This window comes from Lethenteron reissneri, chromosome 37, assembly GCF_015708825.2.
Source record: "Lethenteron reissneri isolate LAM-NWPU_2019-01 chromosome 37, ASM1570882v1, whole genome shotgun sequence".
Classification (NCBI taxonomy): domain Eukaryota; kingdom Metazoa; phylum Chordata; class Hyperoartia; order Petromyzontiformes; family Petromyzontidae; genus Lethenteron; species Lethenteron reissneri.
The window spans coordinates 12,289,776-12,314,672 of record NC_083815.1 but is presented as its reverse complement, the minus strand read 5'-3'; the positions used below and the strand labels follow the sequence as shown (position 1 = coordinate 12,314,672).

Genomic DNA, 24,897 nt, shown 5'->3' with positions numbered 1-24,897 from the left:
CGTAGTTTTTTGCTATTGTTTGTTATTTTATTTGAACCTGTCTGTGTAACTTTACCGAAAGACCCAAAAAATATGACACGGAACTGGTTGCGTTGTCGCTCTTTGTGTTTCTGCGCGACTGGGAACATAGCGATACCATTAAAAATTCCAATTGGGAAGGGAGTGTGGACCAGATGGAGATTAGTCCACACACTTTGGACCTTCACCTGGCAGAACCAGGGTTACGGCTTCTCCTCGACGCCAAGGGATGGAGTGTCACAACACATCAGTGTGCGATCCTCCAACCCTCGTTACAGCCTCCACAACAGCGCTGGACGATTCTAAGCCACGCACCGCCACCACCACCACCGACAACATCACCACCACTACCGAAACTACCGCCACTGACAACGCCCAATGCATTTTTATCATTCATGACATTTTTTGGGTTACTTGCATACATTTAAACAGTGAGTACAGAGTTCATACACTGGAATTTCCAGATGCCACAAACAGGTGCTGCACTTTGTATTCGTGACGTTAGTCGATGCTGCAAATGCGTCTGTCTCATTTCCACGTCACGAAACATTATACGCCATCGTTAAAGACTCGAAGCTGCGGTACCCAGAAAGGAGGAGAGAAAGACGGGGAGAGAGAGAGAGAAGGAGCGACACACGCGAGGACTATGTGAGTACAATGTCCGTATCTTCTGTCTAGTATTTCAACACGAATTGAGGGGTGGGGGAGATCCTCTAGCGAGCGGCTGATGGTCAGAGATCATTGATGGCTTTTGGACCACCCTGGAAAACATAGCCTATGTGTCGTTGCTTCTTGCGTCACCTTATAAAGCAATCCTATGTGTCCTGACTTATTGGACTATACTGTAAATAAGCCCAAATGTCCGGACTTTTTGGGCCACTCTGTATAATAACCATATGTGTCCTGACTTTTGGGCTACCCTGTATAATAACCCTGTGTCCTGACTTATTGTGCCACCCTGTATAACAACTCTATGTGCCCTGGACTCTTGGGCAACCTTATAGAAAATGCTATGTGTCCTGAATTGGGCCATACTGTATACTAATCCTGTGACCTGACTTCTTGGGCCACCCTGTACAATAACTCTGTTTCCTGACTGTTGGACCACCGTCTATAATAACCCTATGTGTTCCGACTTTTTTGGCCACCATGTACAATCGCGCTCTGTGTCCTGGCTTTTTGGGCCACCCTGTACAATACCCGTTTGTGTCCTGACTTTTTGGGCCACCCTGTATAATTATAACCCTATGTGTCCTTGCTTCTTGGGTAACCTTATTAAACAATCCTATGTGTCCTGACTTTTGGGCCATACTGTATAATAAGCCCATATGTCCTGACTTTTTGGGACACCCTCTATGATAACTATATGTCCTGGCTTTTGGGCCACCCTGTACAATAGCCCTATGTGTCCTGACTTTTTGGGCCACCCTGTATGATAACCCTGTGTCCTGACTTTTGGGCCACCCTGTACAATAACCCTATGTGTCCTACCTTTTTGGGCCACCTTATAAGACAATGCTATGTGTCCTGAATTTTGGGCTATACTGTATAATAATCCTGTGTCATGACTTCTTGGTCCATCATGTACTGTATAATAAACCTATGTGTCCTGACTTTTTGGGCCACCCTGTACATTAACCCAACGTGTCCTGATTTTTTTAGCCACCCAGTATAATAACCCCACGCGCCTGCCTGTGTGGTGTATTTATCACCATCACTCAGCAGTTCTGTAAATAGGTCGAATGGTCTTAACAACCCAAAACGGGTGGCTTGGAGAGAGTTGCTTTACAACAAGCACGTGGGCAGAGGTGGCATGCGCCAAGTGTTTCGTGTGTGTAGATGTGTGTCTGTGTGTGTGTATTTGTGTGTAGATGTGTGTATATATGTGTGTGTGCTTCTGTGTGTACGTGTAGATGTGTGACTGGGGAGTGATATAGTGTAGCAGCTCGCGCGCTCGTGTTCGATTCCCGCTCAAGGCCAACACTCGTGTGACGATTATCTAGACCGGTCCTGGACCTCCCCTAGGTCGACTCAGCCTCAAATGCGTACCTGATGCGATGTGTAAGCATCGCCACTAGGGAGACAAAGGTGGTGGTACTTGCCACCAACCCCCTTGTGTGCCGTTCCGACCTGCTAGCTAACAGCACTTGCCTCAACAGTCTGTGTGTGTCGATGTGTGTCTGTGTGTAGATGTGTGTCTGTGTGTAGGTGTTTGTAGATGTGTGTATGTGTGAAGGTGTGTGTGTGGCCTTCGACTCTTCACGTGGCCTCAAAGTGCACCTGGCCTGGCACAGGCGCCGTGGTGACGTCACCGCCGCTTTGTGGCGAATGGCGGGTGTGTTGGTCTATAGATGTGAGTCTGTGTCTGTGTGGGGACATCATAACAACAGTCTGGACCGCTGGACGGGTACCGCAGGATTGGAAGGATGCCCTGGTGGTCCCCCTCTTTAAGAAGGGGGACCGCACAGACTGTAACAACTACAGGGGCATCTCACTCCTCAGTGTGCCGGGAAAGGTCCTGGCAAGGATTATTCAACATCGCCTTGCTAGGCACGCTGAGGAGAGGCTTGCGGAGCCCCAATGCGGTTTCAGGAATGGGCGGTCCTGCACAGATGCCATATTTTCTATCCGTCTGCTACAGCAGAGGTGTAGGGAATTCCAAAAAGACCTACATCTCTGCTTTATTGACCTGGTCAAGGCCTATGATACCATCAGTAGGCCTGGACTCTGGGTTGTTTTTCGTGCTTTCGGAGTCCCTGACCCTCTGCTCATGATCATTAAGGACCTTCATGATGGTGAGCGGGCCCGGGTAAAACTACGTGGCCGGGAGTCGGAGCCTTTCCCTGTACACCTTGGGGTGCGACAGGGATGTCCTCTGGATCCCACATTATTTAACATCTATTTCGACTGCGTAGTTCGTGAAGCCTTCAATAGCTGTACCGGGAGAATTTCCATTTGGTACAGATATAATGGGAGGCTGATCGATGCCCGGGTGCGATCAAGGGATGGCTCCCTATTGGTCAACCACGTTATGTATGCCGATGATTTGGTAATAGCTGCTCATTCAGAAGAGGAGTTGGAGACGCTGCTGCTGAGACTTGAGCGTGCCACTAAGAGGTGGGGCCTTACCATCAGCCCCACCAAAGCTAAGCACCTGCCTGGGTATTTTGTACCATCGGACACTCCACCCCCACAACTCCCAATCGGTGATGGGGCAGTTGTGGAGAGAGTGGAGAGTTTCCCATACCTGGGCAGTGTGCTTATGACCGGCTCCAGTTTATCAGCAGAGGTCTCACTCCGAATCAGTCGAGCAGCAATATCTTTTCATCGGTTGCGTAACACTGTGTGGAAGCTACCTGGTCTGTCGCTCCGCACGAAGCATCAGGTCTTCTCGGCCACGGTCATTATCTCCCTTCTCTACGCTTGCGAAACGTGGACCCCCCTAGTGGAGCATCTTCGCCGGTTGGAAACATTTAGGCTGGCCTGCCTACGATCCATCCTGGGTTTAACCAGGCTGGATTGTGTGAGGAGCTCACAAATCCTTGAAAGATCTGGGCAAAGTCCCATCGGTGAGCTCCTCCGGCAGGCAAGGCTGCGTTGGCTGGGTCATGTAGCCCGCATGCCCAGCCACCGCATGCCTAAACAGCTTTTGTTCGGCCGGATCGAGGGGGCTAAACGGGCGCGGCACGGGCTAGAGAAGAGATGGAGTGATGTGGTACAGGAGGACGTGGAGCTGAGTGGACTTGCCGATGACTGGTACCAGCGGTGTCAAGATCGGCCTCAGTGGAGGAGGCTCGTGAAGGACGCTACTGGGCAGTTGGAGGCGGTCGCCCTCCAACAACAACAAAGGGCAGAGGAGCGACGCTCACAACAACGAGCGGAGCGCCGGGTAGCTAAAGCACAGCAAGTTGGTACAGTAGGGGGCACAGGTGGTGCATCAGCCAGTCATCTCGGTCATCTCGGTCAGTCGACCCGTGGCACCTGCTGGGTCTGCCCCGTGACCTCCTGCCAGCGGGCGTTCGACACTTCACGTGGCCTCAAGGTGCACTTGGCCTGGCACAAGCGTAGTGGTGACATCAACGCCACTTAGTGGCGAATGGCGGTTGTTGTGTGGGGAGCGGTAGCGCAACGGTTAGCGTGCTGGGCTACGAACCTCGTGACCCGAGTTCGACTCCCGCTCACGGCCAACACCAGTGGCAATTATCTGAACCGGTCTTGGGCTTTCCCTAGGTCAAGTCGGCATCAAATGAGTAACCTGGTACGGTGTGTGTGTGAAACATCGCCACTCGCGAGACAAAGGTGGACGGGCGTGGAGTTGGCCACACCAACCCCCTCGTGTGCCACAGTGCTGGCCTTCAAAGGTGCTTCTCGCTAACCACACTTGCCCCAACAATCTGTTAAGGGCTATACGGGCGTGGGGTGGCTTTTTCTGTGTAGCTGATGGTTGCTCACGTCACGAAAATCTCATCCGACCTGTCAAGGAACGGCTTCTGTCAAGTATCTGGTGGCTGAGGGCTCGGCACTGCGGAGAGCTTGGATCTTTCACTTCCAGCGCCAGCGTTGTTTTTACTTTATTATCTCTGGGGTTAAGCTCTCAGTTCCTATCTTGACTTAAAGCTCTCGTGACTGTAGAAATTAATATTCTTTGGGTCTTGCGGTAAAGTCGTCTTCCTGAAGACAGTTGCTTGTGTTGCGATCGAAACGTCGTGGGTTTTTTTTATTACACGCTTTCTATTAACTCACTCTGTCTGTTGTTGTATCCTCAAATCTTGTAACTAAAGTTTTACCGACTTTCCAATGTGGTATCGACTGTAAACTTGGTAAACTTATGTCATACTGATGACAATACTATGTTCTATTTAAAAATAGATATATATTTTTAAACAATCTTTTTATGTTATGTTTCAGCTTGGGTCTAATTGTTCACGTTCAACTCACGTTGGCTGTAAATCACCACAGCCCCTTACGTTATAGCAAGCTTGGGGGCCACTTCCTGGAGTCATGCAGTTCTGCCATTACTCGTACGGTACATTTCATGAAAGCCGTGTTTAAATCTTTTTTAAAAAATATAACTTATTTTTCATTAATTTTGAACCTATTTACGTGACTTTACCGAAAGACCCAAATAACTCTCAGTTCCTGCTTTAATACTACCTCCGGCAGAATGCATAATGGGGTAGCGGTCATGGTTCATGGTGATTGGTGACCCGTCACTTACCGATTCTCTGGGGTCACTCGCTCACTCAGCGGCGGCCAGTCGCCTCCTTATCACTCTTCTCTCGCTATATACCACGGTTATTTTTCTCGATAATGTCCGCACACACTCACTGTAGACAGAGTATAGACACACACTGTAGATACAAAGAATACACACACTCACGATAGACAGACAGTATAGACACACTCACTATATACACACTATAGACACACAGTATAGACAAACTATAGACACACAGTATAGACACACTATAGACACAAACTTATTATACATACACACTCACTATAGACAGCACAGACACTCACTGTAGACACAGTATAGACACACATTTACCATAGACATACACTCACTATAGACAACCACTCTCTATAGACACACACACTCACTATCGACGCACAGTATAGACACACGCACTATATACACACTTATTATAGACGCACAGTATAGACACACACTCAGTATAGACACAGTATATACACATAGTAAAGACATACACTATAGACACACAGTATAGACACACTCACTATAGACACATAGTATAGACATACACTATAGACACTCACTACATACACACAGTATAGACACTTTCTATAGACATACAGCATAGACAGACACGATAGACACAATATAGACACAATGTAGACACACACTCACTATAGACAGTATACATACACGAAGTATACAAAAAGTACAGACACACAGACAACACACGCCCAATACACCCAAGAAAAGTATACTCACGTTTTGACAACAACAAAAAGACAAAGACCCCCGTGTAGCTTTTACAGACTGTTTGGGCAAGGGATGTTAGCTAGTAGCACCTACGAAGGCTAGAACGGTACACGAGGGAGTGGGTGGCCAGCACCACCCCCGGCCGCCTCTCTCTCTCCCCAGTGGCGATTTTACACATCGCACCAGGTACTCATTTAAGACTGAGTCTACCATGGGGAGGCCAAGGACCGGTTGAGATAATCGTCAATGATGTTGGTGGCCGTCAGCAGGAATCGAACATGGGTCTCTGCTGGGATCGTAGCGCAGCGTAGTGCGCTAACTGCTGCACACATGAGACCAAAACACACATTGGACACACAGGACAACACACCCACAGCACAGACACACGGAAGGTTTGACAGGTTGAATTGATTGGCTTTAAACATAATTGCTTGCGTTCCTAGCAACAGGAAGAATACAAAAACAAACACCAGTGAGATGGCAGGTTACTGAATAGTGCCACAACATACAGGAATGTCTAGAGCCGTAAACACAGGGTTGCAGTAATAATTCCGAATCACAGTACTTGCAAACATTAAGTGTTTTATGGGTCAGATCGCGTGAATGTAAATGTGTGGTACACCCACCTCCACCCGACACAGCCCATCAGTAAGGTTTGTGAAGTGAACAAAACGTGCCGTATTAGTGAGCACTTCAGCACCAGTGATTCGCGTGACAAGCCTGACTGATTGGCTTTCGGGTGGAGGAGGGTGTTACCTTTACACGATCAAAACAAAAACGTTATCACGGACCCAAATACGCATCCCACAATGACCCATAGATTCATTCCACAGAGACCCATAGATTCATCACACAAAGACCCATAGACTCACCACACAGAGACTCATAGACCCATCATACATAGAACCCATATACTCACCACACAAAGACCAATATACTAACCGCACAGTTACCCATAGACTCACCAAACAGAGAACCATAGACGCATCATACAGAGAGCTGTCGACTTACCAAACAGAGACCCATCGACTAATCACACAGAGACACATACACTCACCATACAGAAACCCATATACTCACCACACATACAGTGAGGGAAAAAAGTATTTGATCCCCTGCTGATTTTGTACGTTTGCCCACTGACAAATAAATGATCAGTCTATTATTTTAATGGTAGGTTAGTTTGAACAGTGAGAGACATAATAACAACAAAAAAATCCAGAAAAACGAATGTCAAAATGTTATAAATTGATTTGCATTTTAATGAGGGAATAAGTATTTGACCCCTCTGCAAAACATGATTTAGTACTTGGTGGCAAAACCCTTGTTGGTAACCACAGAGGTCAGACGTTTCTTGTAGTTGGCCACCAGGTTTGCACACATCTCAGGAGGGATTTTGTCCCACTCCTCTTTGCAAATCTTCTCCAAGTCATTAAGGTTTCGAGGCTGACGTTTGGCAACTCGAACCTTCAGCTCCCTCCACAGATTTTCTATGGGATTAAGGTCTGGAGACTGGCTAGGCCACTCCAGGACCTTAATGTGCTTCTTCTTGAGCCACACCTTTGTTGCCTTGGCCGTGTGTTTTGGGTCATTGTCATGCTGGAATACCCATCCACGACCCATTTTCAATGCCCTGGCTGAGAGGAGGTTCTCACCCAAGATTTGACGGGACATGGCCCCGTCCATCGTCCCTTTCATGCGGCGAAGTTGTCCTGTCCCCTTAGCAGAAAAACACCCCCAAAGCATAATGTTTCCACCTCCATGTTTGACGGTGGGGATGGTGTTCTTGGGGTCATAGGCAGCATTCCTCCTCCTCCAAACACGACGAGTTGAGTTGATGCCAAAGAGCTCCATTTTGGTCTCATCTGACCACAACACTTTCACCCAGTTGTCCTCTGAATCATTCAGATGTTCATTGGCAAACCTCAGACGGGCATGTATATGTGCTTTATTGAGCAGGGGGACCTTGCGGGCGCTGCAGGATTTCAGTCCTTCACGGCGTAGTGTGTTACCAACTGTTTTCTTGGTGACTATGGTCCCAGCTGCCTTGAGATCATTGACAAGATCCTCCCGTGTAGTTCTGGGCTGATTTCTCACCGTTCTCATGATCATTGCAACTCCACGAGGTGAGATCTTGCATGGAGCCCCAGGCCAAGGGAGATTGACAGTTCTTTTGTGTTTCTTCCATTTGCGAATAATCGCACCAACTGTTGTCACCTTCTCACCAAGCTGCTTTGCGATGGTCTTGTAGCCCATTCTAGCCTTGTGTATGTCTACAATCTTGCCCCTGCCATCCTTGGAGAGCTCTTTGGTCTTGGCCATGGTGGATAGTTTGGAATCTGATTGATTGATTGCTTCTGTGAACAGGTGTCTTTTATACAGGTAACAAGCTGAGATTATGAGCACTCCCTTTAAGAGTGTGCTCCTAATCTCAGCTCGTTACCTGTGTAGGACTCGTACTCGGGTTGTCTTTCCGTTCGCTTTTATTCACACTTAGAGTTCACCTCCTCATCGTCACCGCTCCGTGTCTCCCCGTTCGCTCCGTTCCACCGTCCGTCATTAACGACACTCCCTGTCTCCCCGTTCGCTCCGCGATTCCGCTCCGCTCTCTCTCGTCTCTCCCAAGGTCCGTACGCTTCTCTTCTACCCTACTCTTTTCTCTCTCTATCACAATTACCGTACTCTCTGCTCTCTCTATCACCGTTACCGTACTCTCCGCTCTCTCTATCACTGTTACCGTACTCTCTGCTCTATCTATCACCGTTCCCGTACTCTCTGCTCTCTCTATCACCGGCCACCATCACTCCAGCTTCCACCAAGACTCCCGTCTCTACGTTACGCTATCCTTTTATATCCACACCAATCAGTCCCTATTAATTATCTCACCCCCCGCTTTACCCCTCGCCCCCAGGCCCCCAGCCTCACGTGGCCTTGTTATTCCCGCCTGAGCGACGCCAGTCATTAATCACTCACCCTCTTAACCAATCACCAGCCTGTATCCCTGGTTACCCTTAACACCAGTTATGCCTCTTAACGGCGTCTCCCTCACGCCTCAACAACAACATCATCCTCAAATACCCCCCCACTGTACACTGCTCTCTTGCATAGCAACAGCGCAAGAGAACGCGTGGCGCGCCATTTTCCAAGTCCTGTATTAAAGACACCTGAGAGCCAGAAATCTTTCTGATTGAGAGGGGGTCAAATACTTATTTCTCTCATTAAAATGCAAATAAATTTATAACATTTTTGACATGCGTTTTTCTGGATTTTGTTGTTGTTATTCTGTCTCTCACTGTTCACATAAACCTACCATTAAAATTATAGACTGATAATTTCTTTGTCAGTGGGCAAACGTACAAAATCAGCAGGGGATCAAATACTTTTTTCCCTCACTTTATACACATAGACTCGTCATACAGAGACAGATAGGCGCACCACACAGAGACCTATAGACTCATCACACAGATATCAGACATAGAAACATTGACTCGTCACACTACACCTATCACTATCACTACCCCTATCACTACCACTATCCCGACCACTTCCCCGATCACTACGCCTATAACTACCCCAATCACTACCCCTATCACTACCCCTATCACTTCCTCGATCACTACCCCTAACACTTTCCCTATCTCTTCCCCAGCCATACCTTATCCAATCCGGTCTGTTCTCCTGTCACCGTAATTACACCATCACTTTTAATAACAGCAACCCCACCACTCTTTATCTCAACCACTATTATGTTTCGTACAATTTTATAATCGCTGTTAAGCACCTTGGAAAAAGGCGCTGCTATTTAAATCTACATTAGATACGAAGATAAGAAACGGTTACTGGTTCCGACTTTCTGCCCCGATGATCAATTTAAACCGCCAGTCTTAGATTATATTATAAAATACTTATATTACATATAAACACTCTTACCAGGAGGTGCCTCTAGCCGGCTATGTGATCGGCTACAACTGCTCATATCAAAGGTCAAATGGCTCGTGCATCCAGTAAGAAGAATCTGCACTTTTGAAGTCGTAATAGCCAAAGGGTCAATGGGTCGCTTTAATTGAGGTGGGTAGTATTAAGAACTTAAAATTAACTTCTGCCGCCATCTGAAACGCCCTTCCGATATTAGGAAGTCACTTATTGAAAACTAACTTCTTTAGAACTACCATTTGTGTTTAGTTTGTTGTCTATCGCCCGCACCTCCAATTAGCGTGGTTGGCGACGTACGGTAGGAAAGAGGTTTCAATACGCATACATATATAGTGTTCTCCTTCTTCCTCGAGGCGTGTGTGCCTGTGGTGTGCGGCACACACACTCAGCCGGAGACGAGGTAGTTGCAGGTGGCGCCGTCTCTCTTTATTATCCGTTTACATCACTCCGGCGTTCGCTCTTTCGACCACGCTGCCGTACAACCAGCCTTGACACGACTCTGCTCTCATTGCACCGCCGGCATCGACCGGGACAGCCAACTACTGTCCGGCCGCGACGAAGGCGGCGACGACGACAGTGACGATGAGACGAGTCCACTCCCAGAACCGGCAGCCCAGAGCTCTCGCTCTCCACTGCTTATATTCCCCTCGGCGTGGCTTGACTCTGCCATAATCGCACCTCCCTTCTCGAACCCACCAGAGGGTTCCAGGGGCCTCCTGATGAGGTCTACCGTGACCCTTGCCCCAGTTCCTCCGCCCTGCCGGCACACCCATGGATATGCTCAACGGCGTGTGCGCTAAGCATCCACTGCAGTTGCTGCTGTTACAGAGTTAATAGTGTCACTACACATACATGGATGTAGCGAGTTATTTATGTGTTAAGAATTAAGGGGCCGTCCATAAATGACGTCACGCCATTTTGGACGATTTTGACCCCCCTCCCCTCGTCACACGGCGTCACAAAAAGTCAGACCCCCCTCAAATATGACGTCACAAAGCTCTGCCCCCCCCCCCCAAAACCATATTTCCATTTTGAAAATAAAACATGCTTCAAATCGCTTTTAACTATTGTCATTGTAGTGCCTATTTAATGTGGCGCTGCACTGATGTTGTAGGAGAAAACACGTATTTAAAAGGAGGCGTTGGAAAGCTTAAATTTAGCATAAAATTGACTTGAAAATATTCAACGTCTAACTAAAACTGCAGATGTTCAGAATATTAGATTGAAATTATCTTATAATTATAAAATATTAAAAGTAATTATAACTATTAAAAAAATACTTGAAACTTTGTAGTGGAACGAAGCAAAATGGAGAGTACAATTATAACAATCATATATTCATTCCACAGAATGAAAAGCCCTGGTAGAATCATTAGAATCAAAATGTTTAATAACAATCATTAAAATATGTTCAAAATGTATGCTTCTCCATTCTCCCATGGAGAAGCAAAATGCTCCTTTATGGAATAAATAAAAGGTGATCTAAGTACATTTAAATAATCAAATAGTTAATAATGAAAATTAATCAAAATTTGTGTTGTTATAACAATTCTATATTTATTTAAAGTTGCGCATTTTGATGTGACGTCACATTTTTCACCCCCCCCCCCCTCGTCACACATCGTCACAAATGTCTGCCCCCCCCCTCCTAGGTGCGTGACGTCATTTATGGACGGCCCCTAAACAAATTACATTGAGTCGAATACATTTGTTAATTTTACCGACGGTAAATTATGAATAGTTATGTTTGATGACTTTGTTAAATTTTCGTCGTTGTTGCTGCTACGAATATTTTCGGGGACGCCACGGTGGCTAGGCGATTTTAACACCCTCGCCTGGTATGCAGAAGGGTCGTGGGGTTCAATCCCGACCTGACGATGCCTACTGCTGTGGTGGTCGCCATAGATTTTTCTCCAAATCCTCCCATTTTTCCCTCTACATTTACTATCAAAATCAAGCCTTTCGAGTATTTTCCTGCTGCTATAAATGTACATACGATGATGATACGCCACTTGATTGAGCTATCATTTGTGGCCCGGTCGATTCTGAAAAAGAACTACATAGCAGCTCCCCGTGGTCCTTACCTGTTAAAATGAAAAACAAAGTTCAGTTTTAGTTCGCGTAACGCGACATGACGAGCCTCAGACCCCCCACATAGCCTTAACCAGGCTCTGGTTTCCGGGAGTGGATGACAATGGGGGAAGCGGGAGTCCAGGTATTCATGAGTTTGAACATCACGTGTTTGTGTGTGTATGTGACTGTGATTCTGTGTGTGTCTACGTATATGTGTGCGTGTGTGACGCAGTGGTTAGCGCGCTGCGCTACGAACCCGGTGGATCCGAGTTCGATTTTCGCTCACGGCCACTACCACCAGCAGCAGCGATTATCTGACCGGTCCTGGGCCTCCCCTAGGTCGACTCAGCCTCAAATGAGTACCTGGTGCGGTGGTGTGTAGTAAACATAGACACTAGGGAGACAAAGGCGGCCGGGCAGGCGTGTTGCTGGCCCCCCACGCCCTCGATTGCAACAGTGCCAGTCTTCATAGGTGCTACTCACGAACAGCACTTTCCCCAACAGTCTGTTAAATCTATACTCTTTGTTAAATGTGTGTGTGTGTACGTAGGTAAGCAACCAGTCATTGTTGGCCTGGGTGTTCCGTGACTCACCTACGCTGCTGTGTTGTCTAATGTATAGTCCACCACACATGTACGTGTAAGTACATGCGTAACATGGAACAACCACTCCGTACGTATATTTGTGTGTGTGTTTGTGGGAAGCGGTGGCATAGTGGTTAGTGCACTCTGTATATGTGGGGAGCGGTGGTGCAGTGGTGAGTGCCCTGTGTGTGCATGTTTTGGAACGGTGACAGAGTTTGATTGCCGCTCACGGCCACAACCTCCGACGATTATCTCCGCCTCCCCTAGGTTGACTCAGCCTCAAATGAGTACCTGGCGCGTTGTGTAGTAAACACCGTTACTGGGGAGACAAAGACGGTCAGGCTTGGTGTTGGTCACCCAATCCCTCGTGGGCCGTGCTGGCCTCCATAGTTGCTCGCTAAGAGCGCTTGCCCCAACAGTTTTTTAAGGTTATACGGGGGTCGTTGTCTTCGTGTGTCTGTGTTTGTGCAATTGTGGTGACTCATTGTGCCCCTTCCGAAAAGAGAGCCAGAATCAGGACTCAAGGTAAGTGAAAATAAAACGGATTTATAAAAATATTAATGACACTTTATTGTATGTTATGTTTACTATACAGTATTTTTAGTGTTACGTACAAATGTACAATATGTATTTTTTTAAATAATTTTAACAATGCTCTTCTTGTTGAACTGTAACACATTTCATTGTTCTCACCGTATGAGTATTTAAACACAGTACAGTAGTAATTCTAGATTTGAAGCTTTCGTGACTGCAAGGATTCATACTCTTAGGTTTTTTCGGTAAAGTCACGTAGGTAAAAATAAATAATAAACATAAATAATAAAATGATAGACATAATAATAGAAATACAATAATAAATCACGACGTTTCGAGCGCAACACAAGCGTCCGTCATCAGGTGGGACAACCACAGCAAGAAACAAATGCTGAAGTGGGCAAAAGAGCTGCTGTAACAAGGGGCTATATAGGTAAGAGACGGGGGAGGAGCCAGGGAGGAGAGATAGAGGAGGGGGGAGGAAGTGGGCGGGGCTAGGATTGGGAGGAGGAAGACACTGGAGATGCGGATATGAAGGGGGCTTTTGGCTGAGTTTAGGGGGCTTTTGGCTGAGTTTAGGGGGGTTTTGGCTGAGTTTAGGGGGGGTTTTGGCTGAGTTTAGGGGGGTTTTAGCTGAGTTTAGGGGGGTTTTGGCAGAGTTTAGGGGGGTTTTTTGGCTGAGTTTAGGGGGGTTTTGGATGAGTTTAGGGGGGGTTTTGGCTGAGTTTAGGGGGGGTTTTGACTGAGTTTAGAGAGGGTTTTGGCTGAGTTTAGGGGGGTTTTGGCTGAGTTTAGGGGGGTTTTGGCTGAGTTTAAACTGAGTTTAAACCCCGTTAAACTCATCCAAAACCCCCCTAAACTCAGCCAAAAAAACCCCCTAAACTCAGTCAAAACCCCCCTAAACTCAGCCAAAAGCCCCCTAAACTCAGCCAAAAGCCCCCTTCATATCCGCATCTCCAGTGTCTTCCTCCTCCCACTCCTAGCCCCGCCCCCTTCCTCCCCTCCTTTATCTATCCTCCCTGGCTCCTCCCCCGTCTCTTACCTCTACAGCCCCTTGTTACAGCAGCTCTTTTGCCCACTTCAGCATTTGTTTCTTGCTGTGGATGTGCCACCTGATGACGGACGCTTGTGTTGCGCCCGAAACGTCGTGATTTATTATTTTATTTCTATTATTATTTATATCATTTTATTATTTATTTTTTATTTTTTATTTATACCTACGTGACCTTACCGAAAAAACCTAAGAGTACAGTACAGTAGTGTTCCGACTTATGAATAGTTCGACTTACGAACGTGTCTCAGGAGGGGAACCGTTCATAAGTCAAGGAATGCCCATATAAATCAATGGTGCGTCCATCCTGACCGTTGCCTCCCCCTCCCTCGTTCCGCCCCTCTGGATCACGAGGCAAGTGTCTCATCACCCACCCTTAGTGCATGCTGGTTGCGCCTCGGAGTGACGCGGTGCACTGGGAACTTGGGTTGGCTGGACTGTTTCAAGACAGGTTCGAGAGAGATCCTGACAGACCCGACCCGACCCTCACAATGTATAAAGGTAGTTTGAAAGAAATGAGATATCAATCTAGATCAGTTATAAGTGCACAGCTACAGTGGCTTTCTAATATTGAAAGGGAGAGCGTTCCAGACGACCGCAGAAGCGCATCTGAAAGCGCATGATGAAATGACCGTCATTGTTCGATGGCCAGCCCAAAGTGGAGTATATAGTGTAGTGTATAGTACTGTAGCGTATAATGTAGTATAATGTATAGTAGTGTAGTGTATAGTAGTGTAATATATAGTGGATTGTACTTAGCATCTGAAAGTGCGCGATGCAGTGACTGTCTTTGTTTCGATGGCCAGCCAAAAGCTGATGTGAGGGTAACCGGAGTTCGCCTGATGGTTTATGCTCCTTGACAATATCAGCGAGGTATTGCGGTTCATTTTAGCAAGCACTTTGTGTGTAATGAGTGTGACCTTATAATGTATTCGTTCGACAACTAGCAGCCAATGCAGCTCAGTAAGCACTGGACGGACATGGTCGGATCTTGCAGTACCCGTCACATCACAACTCCTGCCAGTGAATGTTTTATATTCTGGAGCTGGATAATGTAATATTTTAACCAAGTTGCGACCTCAACCGCAGAGAATCGGACCGCTTTGACACATAGGCTGTCGTTTCCAAAAATATTAATAATAAAGGTTTCTGGGTTAGATTGCATGAATATAAATGTGTCGTTAACACACCACCACCCGACACAGCCAATTAGTAAGGTTTGTCACGTGAACAAAACGCGTCAATTTGTTACTAGTTCAGCACATAGGTGTGTTGGAGAGTAAAATCCTACAAAATTTACATTGAGTACTGTGACGTTTCGCTGGTGATTGCAATCAAGTTCATTAGGTGATATGCCAGCTTCATCAAGCGATTTGCTTCACCAAGCGTTCTCGGAATCAACGGAGTCTGGGATATAACGGATGAGCAACAAACTCTATTGCATTCCTCTTGTTGTTTTGGGTTGTTTTCTTTTTTTCAGGACTGAAATAAAACAAAAAAACTATTGAAATCGTGAATTCTTGAATGGAAATTGGCATGTCACCCTGGAGCAAGATCATCGCGCTGCTGATAGCACTCCTTGTAAGATGTACGTAGACCACATTTGGTCACATTTTGTACCTTTTACATCCGTTTACTGAGAGAGAGACACCAGGTAGCATGGTGCGGATGCAGTATCTGTCACCGTGAATGCATTGTGGTGGTGATATTGCCAATGGTCCTGCTGCTGCCAGTGATGCTGCTGATGTTTATAGATTCTGATGGTGATCCTGATGATGTGTCAGTGTGTCTGCTATAAATTGACGATTATAATGTATATATGATGATGTACATAGTTGCTGATGAAGCATATATATGACGATGATAACGCTCATGATGATATATATAGATGGTGTTGATGGCAATTATGAATAGAGATGACGCTGATAATGTATGATGTATATAGATGATGATAATGATACTGCTGATGATGATGTATTTTGCTAATGATGATATATTTTACTGATGCTATTAAATGAATGCTAATATCCTCTATATAGATGACTAGTGGAAGTACCCGGCTTTTCCCGGGTGAAAAATATATTTCTTAAAAACCTTACATAAATACACACAGATGGGCTGCTACCCCTGCCCCCCCCCCCCCCCAGCCACGATCTCCTCGGCTGCTGTGCAGTAATATGTACGGCCTATAGTGTGGTGGGGTGTCGAGGCCTAGTACCGTGCAGAGCCTCCGGCCTCGCCTAAATTGCCCACCCGGCTGAGGCTGGGTACCGGGGCCGTTACCCCCCCCCCCGCGCTACAATAATACTGTCTAATCGCTATAATTTTATTATCTACCGACCCTATAATAGTAATTGCACACATTGGGGTGGCGGGGGAGTGAAGAGGACGTGAAACTTTGATGAATTTACCTCAGAGTCGCGTGTTAATGCGTGCGCATATTTTTAACGGGAATTAAAATTGGCGTCCACCCCGCAGCGAATGCGTCGCTAACCGTTGCCAGGGGCAACCGCCGTGGAAAACCAAACGGACCAATCGCGTCTCGCAAATCCCTCACATTTCGTCCAATGAAACTGCGTATGGTCCGGCGACACACAGACAAACAGACACACACACAGACAGACAGACAAACAGACAGACAGATTTGCGATTTTATATATATAGATGATCCATAAGGACGAACGTGATGCAGTTGTGGTACTGCACACGACGAGAATTTGACTCCTACTGCCCACAGATGCCCGCGCTGAAGGAGAAATCGCCGTCCACACAGACATGGAGGTTGCCATCAAGGAGGGCAGCGACGCTCTCCTGTCGTGCACCTATGACTGCACGCCCCACGGGGACAACCACACGGTGGTGCAGTGGTGGAAGGGTAACGATGAACAGGCAAGGCATTGTCTCGTGGACCCAGCCCTGAAGCCTCATTGAGAGAGTCCAAATGCTCCCTGAGCTCCATCGGATTCTGGTTGTCGAACGAATACATTGTTATGAGGTCGCACTCATTACACACAAAGTGCTTGCCACAAATGAACCACAATCACCTTGCAAATCTCATAAAGAAGCGTAAACCATCATCACGCAGACTGGTCATCCTCACAACAGCGGCTATTGGATAACCATCACATTTTTAGATGCGCTTTTGCTGCCATCTGAAACACTCTTCCTTCCGATATTAGGAAGCTACTGGAGCTCTGCACTTTAAAAGCTAGGTTGTTTTAGAGCTGCTTTTTGTGTTTAGTTTGCTGTCCTTCCCCTGCACCTCTGATTATCGCGGTTAGCTACGTACGGTGTGACTTCAATGCCCGAGTTGGTCATGATGCTGGCACCTGGTCTGGAGTGATTGGAAGGCATGGGCCAGATCAGCTCAATAACAACGGTAGGAGTCTGCTAGATTTTGTGCAGCCCATGGGCTTGTAATTACCAACACACTGTTCAGGCGTCGGCGCATCCACAGAACAGCATGGATGCATGCCGGGTCCAAGCAAGAACATCTGCTGGACTACATAGTGACGGATCAGTGGATGCGGGCCCATGTCCTTAACACCAGGACCCACCATGGAGCTGATCTGCCCTCTGACCATCGACTTGTCATCTGTAAGATGCGCCTGCCATTCTTCCACTCCGGTGATGGGTGTACACCCAGGACCCCATTCCAACCTGAGGTGGCCTGGTCTCAGCGAGCTGATTAAAGTTGCAAGCGAGAATTTCATCATCGCTTGCGGCTGGGGTTGGCATCGTCCCCCCTTCCTCCAGATGTCGAGGGTAAATGGGCGAGGTTTAGGACTGTGACTCATGCAGCTGCAATGGCTTTTTGGGAACGCGGTTCAGACCTCCCCAGAGATCCTGGCTGACAGAGGAGGTGTTCAGGTTAGTTGAGAAGAAGCCACAGGCACACACTAATCGTCTACAGCATCCTACGTCAGAGAATGAGGAGGCTTACCGCAGCCTTCGTTCGGAGGTTCGGAGAGCCGTGAGGTGCTGCAAGGATGGGTGGTGGTCGCGGGTTGCTGTGGAGATGGAGTCTGCCTCAATTGCCCGCGATCACAAATCCCTATTTAACTCCATAAAAAAGTAACATGCAGCGCCACGCCTGTTATCATCATTAGGGGGAAAAAACGGTGATCCAATCTCTCACCCCCAGGAACAGGTTTGCAGATTTACTGAGCATTTCTGTGAAGTCCTGGGGAAGGGGAAATCCCTCCACATGGGGAACATCGTGGGACAAAGTGGGCATGCCCCTGTGGAGGCTGCAGTGCCCCAAATATTTGAAGAAGTCACCCCCTGTGAGTGGCTGGCTGAGGTGCCATCTGTTGAGAAAGTATTAAAGGCGATCCAGAGTCTGAGACCAGGAATGGCACCGGGCAGAGATGATCTCCCAAGCGAAATGCTAAGGGAGGGTGGTGTTTGTGCACAGACTGCCCTACATGACATCATAACAACAGTCAGGACCACTGGACGGGTTCCACAGGACTGGAAGGATGCCCTGGTGGTCCTCCTCTTTAAGAAGGGGGACCGCACATACTTTAACAACTACAGGGGCATCTCACTCCTCAATGTGCCGGGAAAGGTCCTGGCAAGGATTATTCAACATCGCCTTGCTAGGCACGCTGAGGAGAGGCTTGCGGAGCCTCAATGTGGTTTCAGGAAAGGGCGGTCCTGCACGGATGCCATATTTTTATGTCTGTCTGCTACAGCAGAGGTGTAGGGAATTCCAACAAGACCTACATCTTTGCTTTATTGGCCTGGTCAAGGCCTATGATACCATCAGTAGGCCTAGGCTCTGAGTTGTTCTTCGTGCTTTCGGAGTCCCTGACCCTCTGCTCACAATCATTAAGGACCTTCATGATGGTGAGCGGGCCCGGGTAAAACTACGTGGCCAGGAGTCGGAGCCATTCACTCTACACCTTGGGATGTGACAGGGATGTCTTCTGGCTCCCATATTATTAACATATTTTGACCACGTAGTTCGTGAGGCCTTCAATAGCTGTACCGGAGGAATTTCCATCTGGTACAGATATAATGGGAGACTGATCGATGCCCGGGTGCGGACAAGGGATAACTGCCTATTGCTCAACCATGTTATGTATGCCGATGATCTGGTAATCACTGCTCACTCAGAGGAGGAGTTGGAGGCGCTGCTGCTAAACCTGGAGCTTGCCACAAAGAGGTGGGGCCTTACCATCAGCCCCACCAAAACTGAGCACCTGCCAGGGTATTTTGTACCATCAGACACTCCACCCCCGCAACTCCCAATTGGTGATGGGGAAGTTGTGGAGAAAGTGGAGAGTTTCCCATATCTGGGCAGTGTGCTTATGACCGGATCCGTCTTAACATCAGAGTTCTCACTCCGAATCAGTCGAGCGGCAGTATCTTTTAATCGGTTGCGTAACGCTGTGTGGAAGCTACCTGGTCTGTCGCTCCGCACGAAGCTTCAGGTCTTCTCGGCCACAGTCATTCCCTCCCATCTCTACACTTGAGAAACTTGGACCCCCCTAATGAAACATCTTCGCCGGTTAGAGACATTTAGGCTGGCCTGCCTGCGATCCATCCTGGGTATAACCAGGACGGATTGTGTAAGGAGCTCACAAATACTTGAAAGATCTGGACAAAGTCCCATCGGTGAGCTCCTCCAGCAGGCAAGGCTGCGTTGGCTGGGCCATGTAGCCCGCATGCCAAGTCACCACATGCCTAAACAGCTTTTGTTCGGCCGGATTGAGGGGGCTAAGTGGGCGTGGCATGGGCTAGAGAGTGATGTGGTACAGGAGGATGTGAAGCTGAGTGGACTTGCCGATGACTGGTACCAGCGGTGTCAAGATCGGCCTCTGTGGAGGAGGCTCGTGAAGGACACTACTGGGCAGTTGGAGGCAGTCGCCCTCCAACAACAACGGAGGGCAGAGGAGCGACGCTCACAACAACGAGCGGAGCGACGGGTGACTAAAGCACAGCAAGTTGGCACAGTAGGGGGCACAGGTGGTGCATCAGCCACTCATCTCAGTCAGTGGACTCGTGGCACCTGGGTCTGCCCCGTGACCTCCTGCCAGCGGGCGTTCGACACTTCACGTGGCCTCAAGGTGCACATAGCCTGGCACAAGCGTCGTGGTGACATCACCGCCACTTAGTGGCGAATGGCGGTCTTTGTTGTTGTTGCGTCTCCATAGCAATGACGCGGCTCCCACCACATTCACTATATCAGAGGCGAGCATCGCGAGCATTGCGCCGGGCACATAAAACACAGAAAGTTGGCGCAGGTGGTGTATTTGCCCATCATCTCAATCAACCCATTGCAGCTGCTGGGTCTCCTGTCAGCGAACCTTCGATGCTTCACGGGACCTCAAAGCCCATCTAGCCTGGCAAATGGTGGTTACTGTAAGGTTAGCCAGGCAATTATTCTCGGTGACATATTTACAGCTCACGTAATTGTAAGTATTTATTATAAAAAAAATACAAACGTACGACACAACGTAATATTATAGGCACATATTTAATGGAAAATAATGTTAGAATAACGTTATAGGTCTCTAGTAACATAACGTAAAGAAAACAAGAAAGTAAATTATTTACACCAACTAATTTATGATAAAATATTTGACCTGACACGCAGGCTTAAAAGTGTAGATATTCCCAGTTATGGGTGCAGCCTGGAACCCTTAATCATCCCTCCCACCCATTGGGCGTTTTCATTACATCACAATTAGACATCATCCTGCACCATTGTGGAACAACAATGTTACAGCCCTTAAAAGGTGGAGATATCCTCCATCAGGAGATTCCGCTTCACATCCCCTTTGCTTCCACCACTTTCCCGATCCTTCGAACACCGCGGGAGTCTGGAAATTAAATCTAAACTCAATAACAAAATAGGACAGACCTTCTTCCTTTGAAAGAAGGAGTGAGGGGGGGCATGAGGCGGTCACGGGCGTTCTGCTGGTACTATGTACAGGTAAAGTGACAGGCTGGTGCTCATTCTTGCATAACCTCACTATGCTCGTTCTAGATATGCTGTTAAGATGCAATGTACGTGTGCATGTTGAACTTCTTTCGCACCGTACATAGTCAACTGTGCTAAATAGTAGGTCTGGCGATAGTGAGCACACTGGACTTGCAATCCATAGGTCAGTTTTGTTCTCCCCGTGCGGCAATTTAAACAATGAACAGTTAAAACAACCCTACCCCTCCTCTGTCCACCCGTCAACATGAATGGGTACATTAATTTTCAGCATATGGTGGGATAATCTGGGTACTCCAGCCTTTTCCAAGCCATATGATCAGCGTGGAAGAGAAAACCAAATACCTTCGAGAGGGGCTCTCTATAGCTCGCACCACTAAAGGCCGATTAGCACGGTTGGCTTTGTACGGTGCAAAATCAGTTCAAGATACATACAAAGGCCCTTCCATCAGCAGTGGCCTGATAAAGCAATTACTGGTGTGTTGCATCATTGTATTGCAGCGTGATATCATTACATTTGCATGACGTGATTGCAGTGGCGGCTCCTGCAAAATCTCTCAGGGGGGACAAATGTCTGGATGATTGATAAGGATAAGGTCCACCCATGCAATGGATAAATTAACAGCTTAAGCATGTAAAGGCAACTTCACTTCTTTACTATTAATGAAAAATAAAGTGACTCTTACAATACATCTTGTTTGTTTCTATACTCACTATTATTACAATCCACTCAGTTTCTTTTATTAAAGATTCCACTAGGTGGCGACAAATAATATTGTTGACTGAAACGTGTTTACGTATGATGACGTAAGCACTTTAGTGCGAGCCCTCCAGGAAGCCATAGAGAATGCATTGCAGCGCCCGCCGTTCGAAAAAAAACATCTTTGAATGTAAGTCTATGGGAACACTCTGGGCGATTCTCAGCCAGAGTGAAATCGCCCAAAAAGAGGCGGTACTCCACAGAACGTGACATGACGCTGATTGGACTATATCCATAGGCACAATAACGGCTAGCGTAACTCTGTGGTTGAATGACATTGGTGGTGCCTCGCCCAATCGCCCTAATGAAGAAACCGCCCCTGCGTGATTGTTTCAGAACATGGCTGCTGACGTCTGACAAGAGTTCGCTGTTCGTTCTAATTCCCGTTTTCCCTTTCCATTCGTAGGTTTTCATCAAAAACGGCAAGGAGGTGAACAACCACCCCCGAGTTCAATGGATGGGCAACCTGGCCACGTGCAATGCTTCCATTGTGATGCGCGAGGTGCTGTTGAAAGACTCGGCTCAGTATCGCTGCGAGGTCTTCCGCATCCCCTCCTACAACGAGGGGCGCAGCGTGGTAGAGCTGCACACGTTACCCTCCACAGGTAACCCCCTGAGGCATCATCGTCCTCATCATCATCACTTACAACCCTCCCCCTGGTGGCTAAAGCTACGAGTTGGGACCCTTGTCACAATCACCATGAAATGTGTTTTCAACAACAGTGTAAAAGAACAACAACACGTTTAAAACGCGGTTTAAATGTATTTTTATCATGAAAATGTATTAATTTGCGTACATTTGATCTTCATTTAGTTAGAGCAGTAACGTAATATTGCAACGAGGTACTACTACGGAGCTTTAGTGGCTGCATTTTGTGAAGACGGAGCGCCCCTATGGTGTTAAATGTTTCGAGACCGTGCGCATAATGATTATGTGATTAGGGCAGGAGGAGCTGCGATAAAACCCCTGGGTGCGACAGTGCGAGACAAATCGAATATTGGGGCCCCACCGATTGCCGCACCCCCTGAGCTGATAACGTAGTTACTACATCACTGCCTACTACACCACTAACCAGAGGTGGGACAAAGTCATTGTTATGCAAGTCCAAGTCGAGTCTGAAGTCATCAAATTCATGACTCGAGTCTGACTCGAGTCCAAGTCACATGACTCGAGTCCACACCTCTGCCACTAACTACCAACCACTGCCAACATCATAATTGTCTTCATTCCTTCATCTCTCACCCTTAATAATAGCAAAGTATGTTGTAATTGTAATACACTCATATTGCATTTTGTCAGAGTGCCACATGATACACAAAACACTACGGTAAGTAATCGATTAACTTGCGGTATTCACACAATGCCTTTTCACTGTAACGCGGAATGCGCACAATTATGACGCGGAACGTGTGGTCGTTATAACACAGAAAGCGCATCATTATAATGTAGAACTTGCCCGCTGTTATAACGCTTAGCGCTTTTTCTCTGAACATGGCAATTTTGAGGAACTCATATACTGCTCGAAACGAGGAATTACTTTACAGGCTGATCCAGATGTCTTGTGTCCCCCATTTAATTCCTAAAACATAATATATTTGTGGTATACCAATGGGTGTGAATGCAAACGTGAATAAGCAAAGGAAACACATGTTAGGGGTCAATTAATTGGGTGTCACAAGACGTCTGGGACCACCTTGTGCAGGAATAGTGGCCTGGTGGCACTGACACCAGAGTGGCGAGCTGGTTACCACCGAGATCCTAGGTTCATATTTAGACAGCCTTAGGTGATTAAGACAGGTTCTTAAATGTATCGAGTTATGGTTTTAAATATTGGTCACAAAAAATATCTTAGTGACTTATAGACACACGTAGAGAATCATAGACTCAGAGAGGTCCATAGACTCACCCAGAGATCCAGATACTTTCATAAACCTGGTAACGTGATTATAGTACATTTTATCCTTTAAAATTTAAAAACAAATTACGTGTATCACTGTGCCTGTCATTTGACAATGATTGCTCTTTATAAGTGCAGGTGGAAAAGTGCGTTTTCCCTACTGGGAGGACCAGGAACCAGTTGAAGCGATCTCATGAGTAGTTCTCCAATGACCTTTTTCGTGGCAGAATCTTTGAGAAACAAACGGGTAGCAATTCTCAGCGAGAGATCAGAATCGGTAAATCGTCCAATTACATGATGACATCAAGAAAAGATTATATTCTTTGGTTCTTTCGGTAAAGACACTTAAATAGAAAAAAAGTGAATTAAAATAAAACAATAATAATAATAAAAACCAAAACCCATTAATGTAGACTATAGCCTGGTTCTTAATCGGAGTGAGTGTACTGGCAGTATATAATGTAGACTGTAGCCTGGTTCTTAACCTCGGTGAGCAAAGAGGGGGAAGGTCACCGAAGGCAACCGTTTATAAAGGTTTCAAAAATGGGCGTGGCACAAGAGCACAAGAGCTCCTGCGGCACAACGAAGTGGGGGGGGGGGGCAAATGTGCCCTGGGGTCAGAGAGCACCAATGTGAATAACAGAACATGCAGGTTAAGAACCAGGCGAGAGTCTACATTATAGACTGCCAGTATGCTCACTGAGGTTAATAATCAGGCTACAGTCTACATCATAGACTGTCAGTACACTCACCCAGCTTAATAACCATTGCTACAGTCTACATTATAGACTGCCAGTACACTCACCAAACATAATAACCAGGCTACAGTCTAAATTACATACTGCCAGTACACTCACTCCGATTAAGAACCAGGCTAGTCTACATTAATGTTTTTTATTATTTTTATTCACTTTATTTTTTTTTCTACGTGACTTTACCGAAAGAACCAAAGAATATGAATTCCTGCAGTCACGAAAGTTTTAAGTCAAAATCAAAGAGGGTTACCACATCGTGCACTTTCAGATACGCTTCTGCGGCCAACTGGAACGCTGTTCCTTCCGATATTAGGAAGTCACCGAAGCTTTGCATTTTATATCATCTGGATTGAAAGCTGATTTGTTTAGAACTGGTTGTTATTGTGTTTAAG

At 46.9% G+C, this 24,897-nt stretch overlaps 1 protein-coding gene across 4 annotated transcripts in view; it reads left to right on the top strand.

Moving 5' to 3' along the window:
• Positions 1-478: 478 nt before the first annotated feature.
• LOC133351331 (uncharacterized) overlaps positions 479-24,897 on the top strand; it is a 47,646-nt gene continuing 23,227 nt past the window's right edge. For 2 of the 4 annotated variants that reach the window (XR_009756172.1, XM_061566438.1), the window contains exons 1-4: positions 479-666; positions 15,624-15,731; positions 16,881-17,032; positions 22,259-22,457. Coding sequence is in view for 3 of the 4 variants with exons in the window: in XM_061566438.1 (XP_061422422.1) it covers positions 15,668-15,731; positions 16,881-17,032; positions 22,259-22,457 (415 nt within the window). In the remaining variant the exon portion in view is untranslated. The remainder of the gene's footprint in view (positions 667-15,623; positions 15,732-16,880; positions 17,033-22,258; positions 22,458-24,897) is intronic. The other 2 variants (XM_061566436.1, XM_061566437.1) reach the window with 1 other exon arrangement.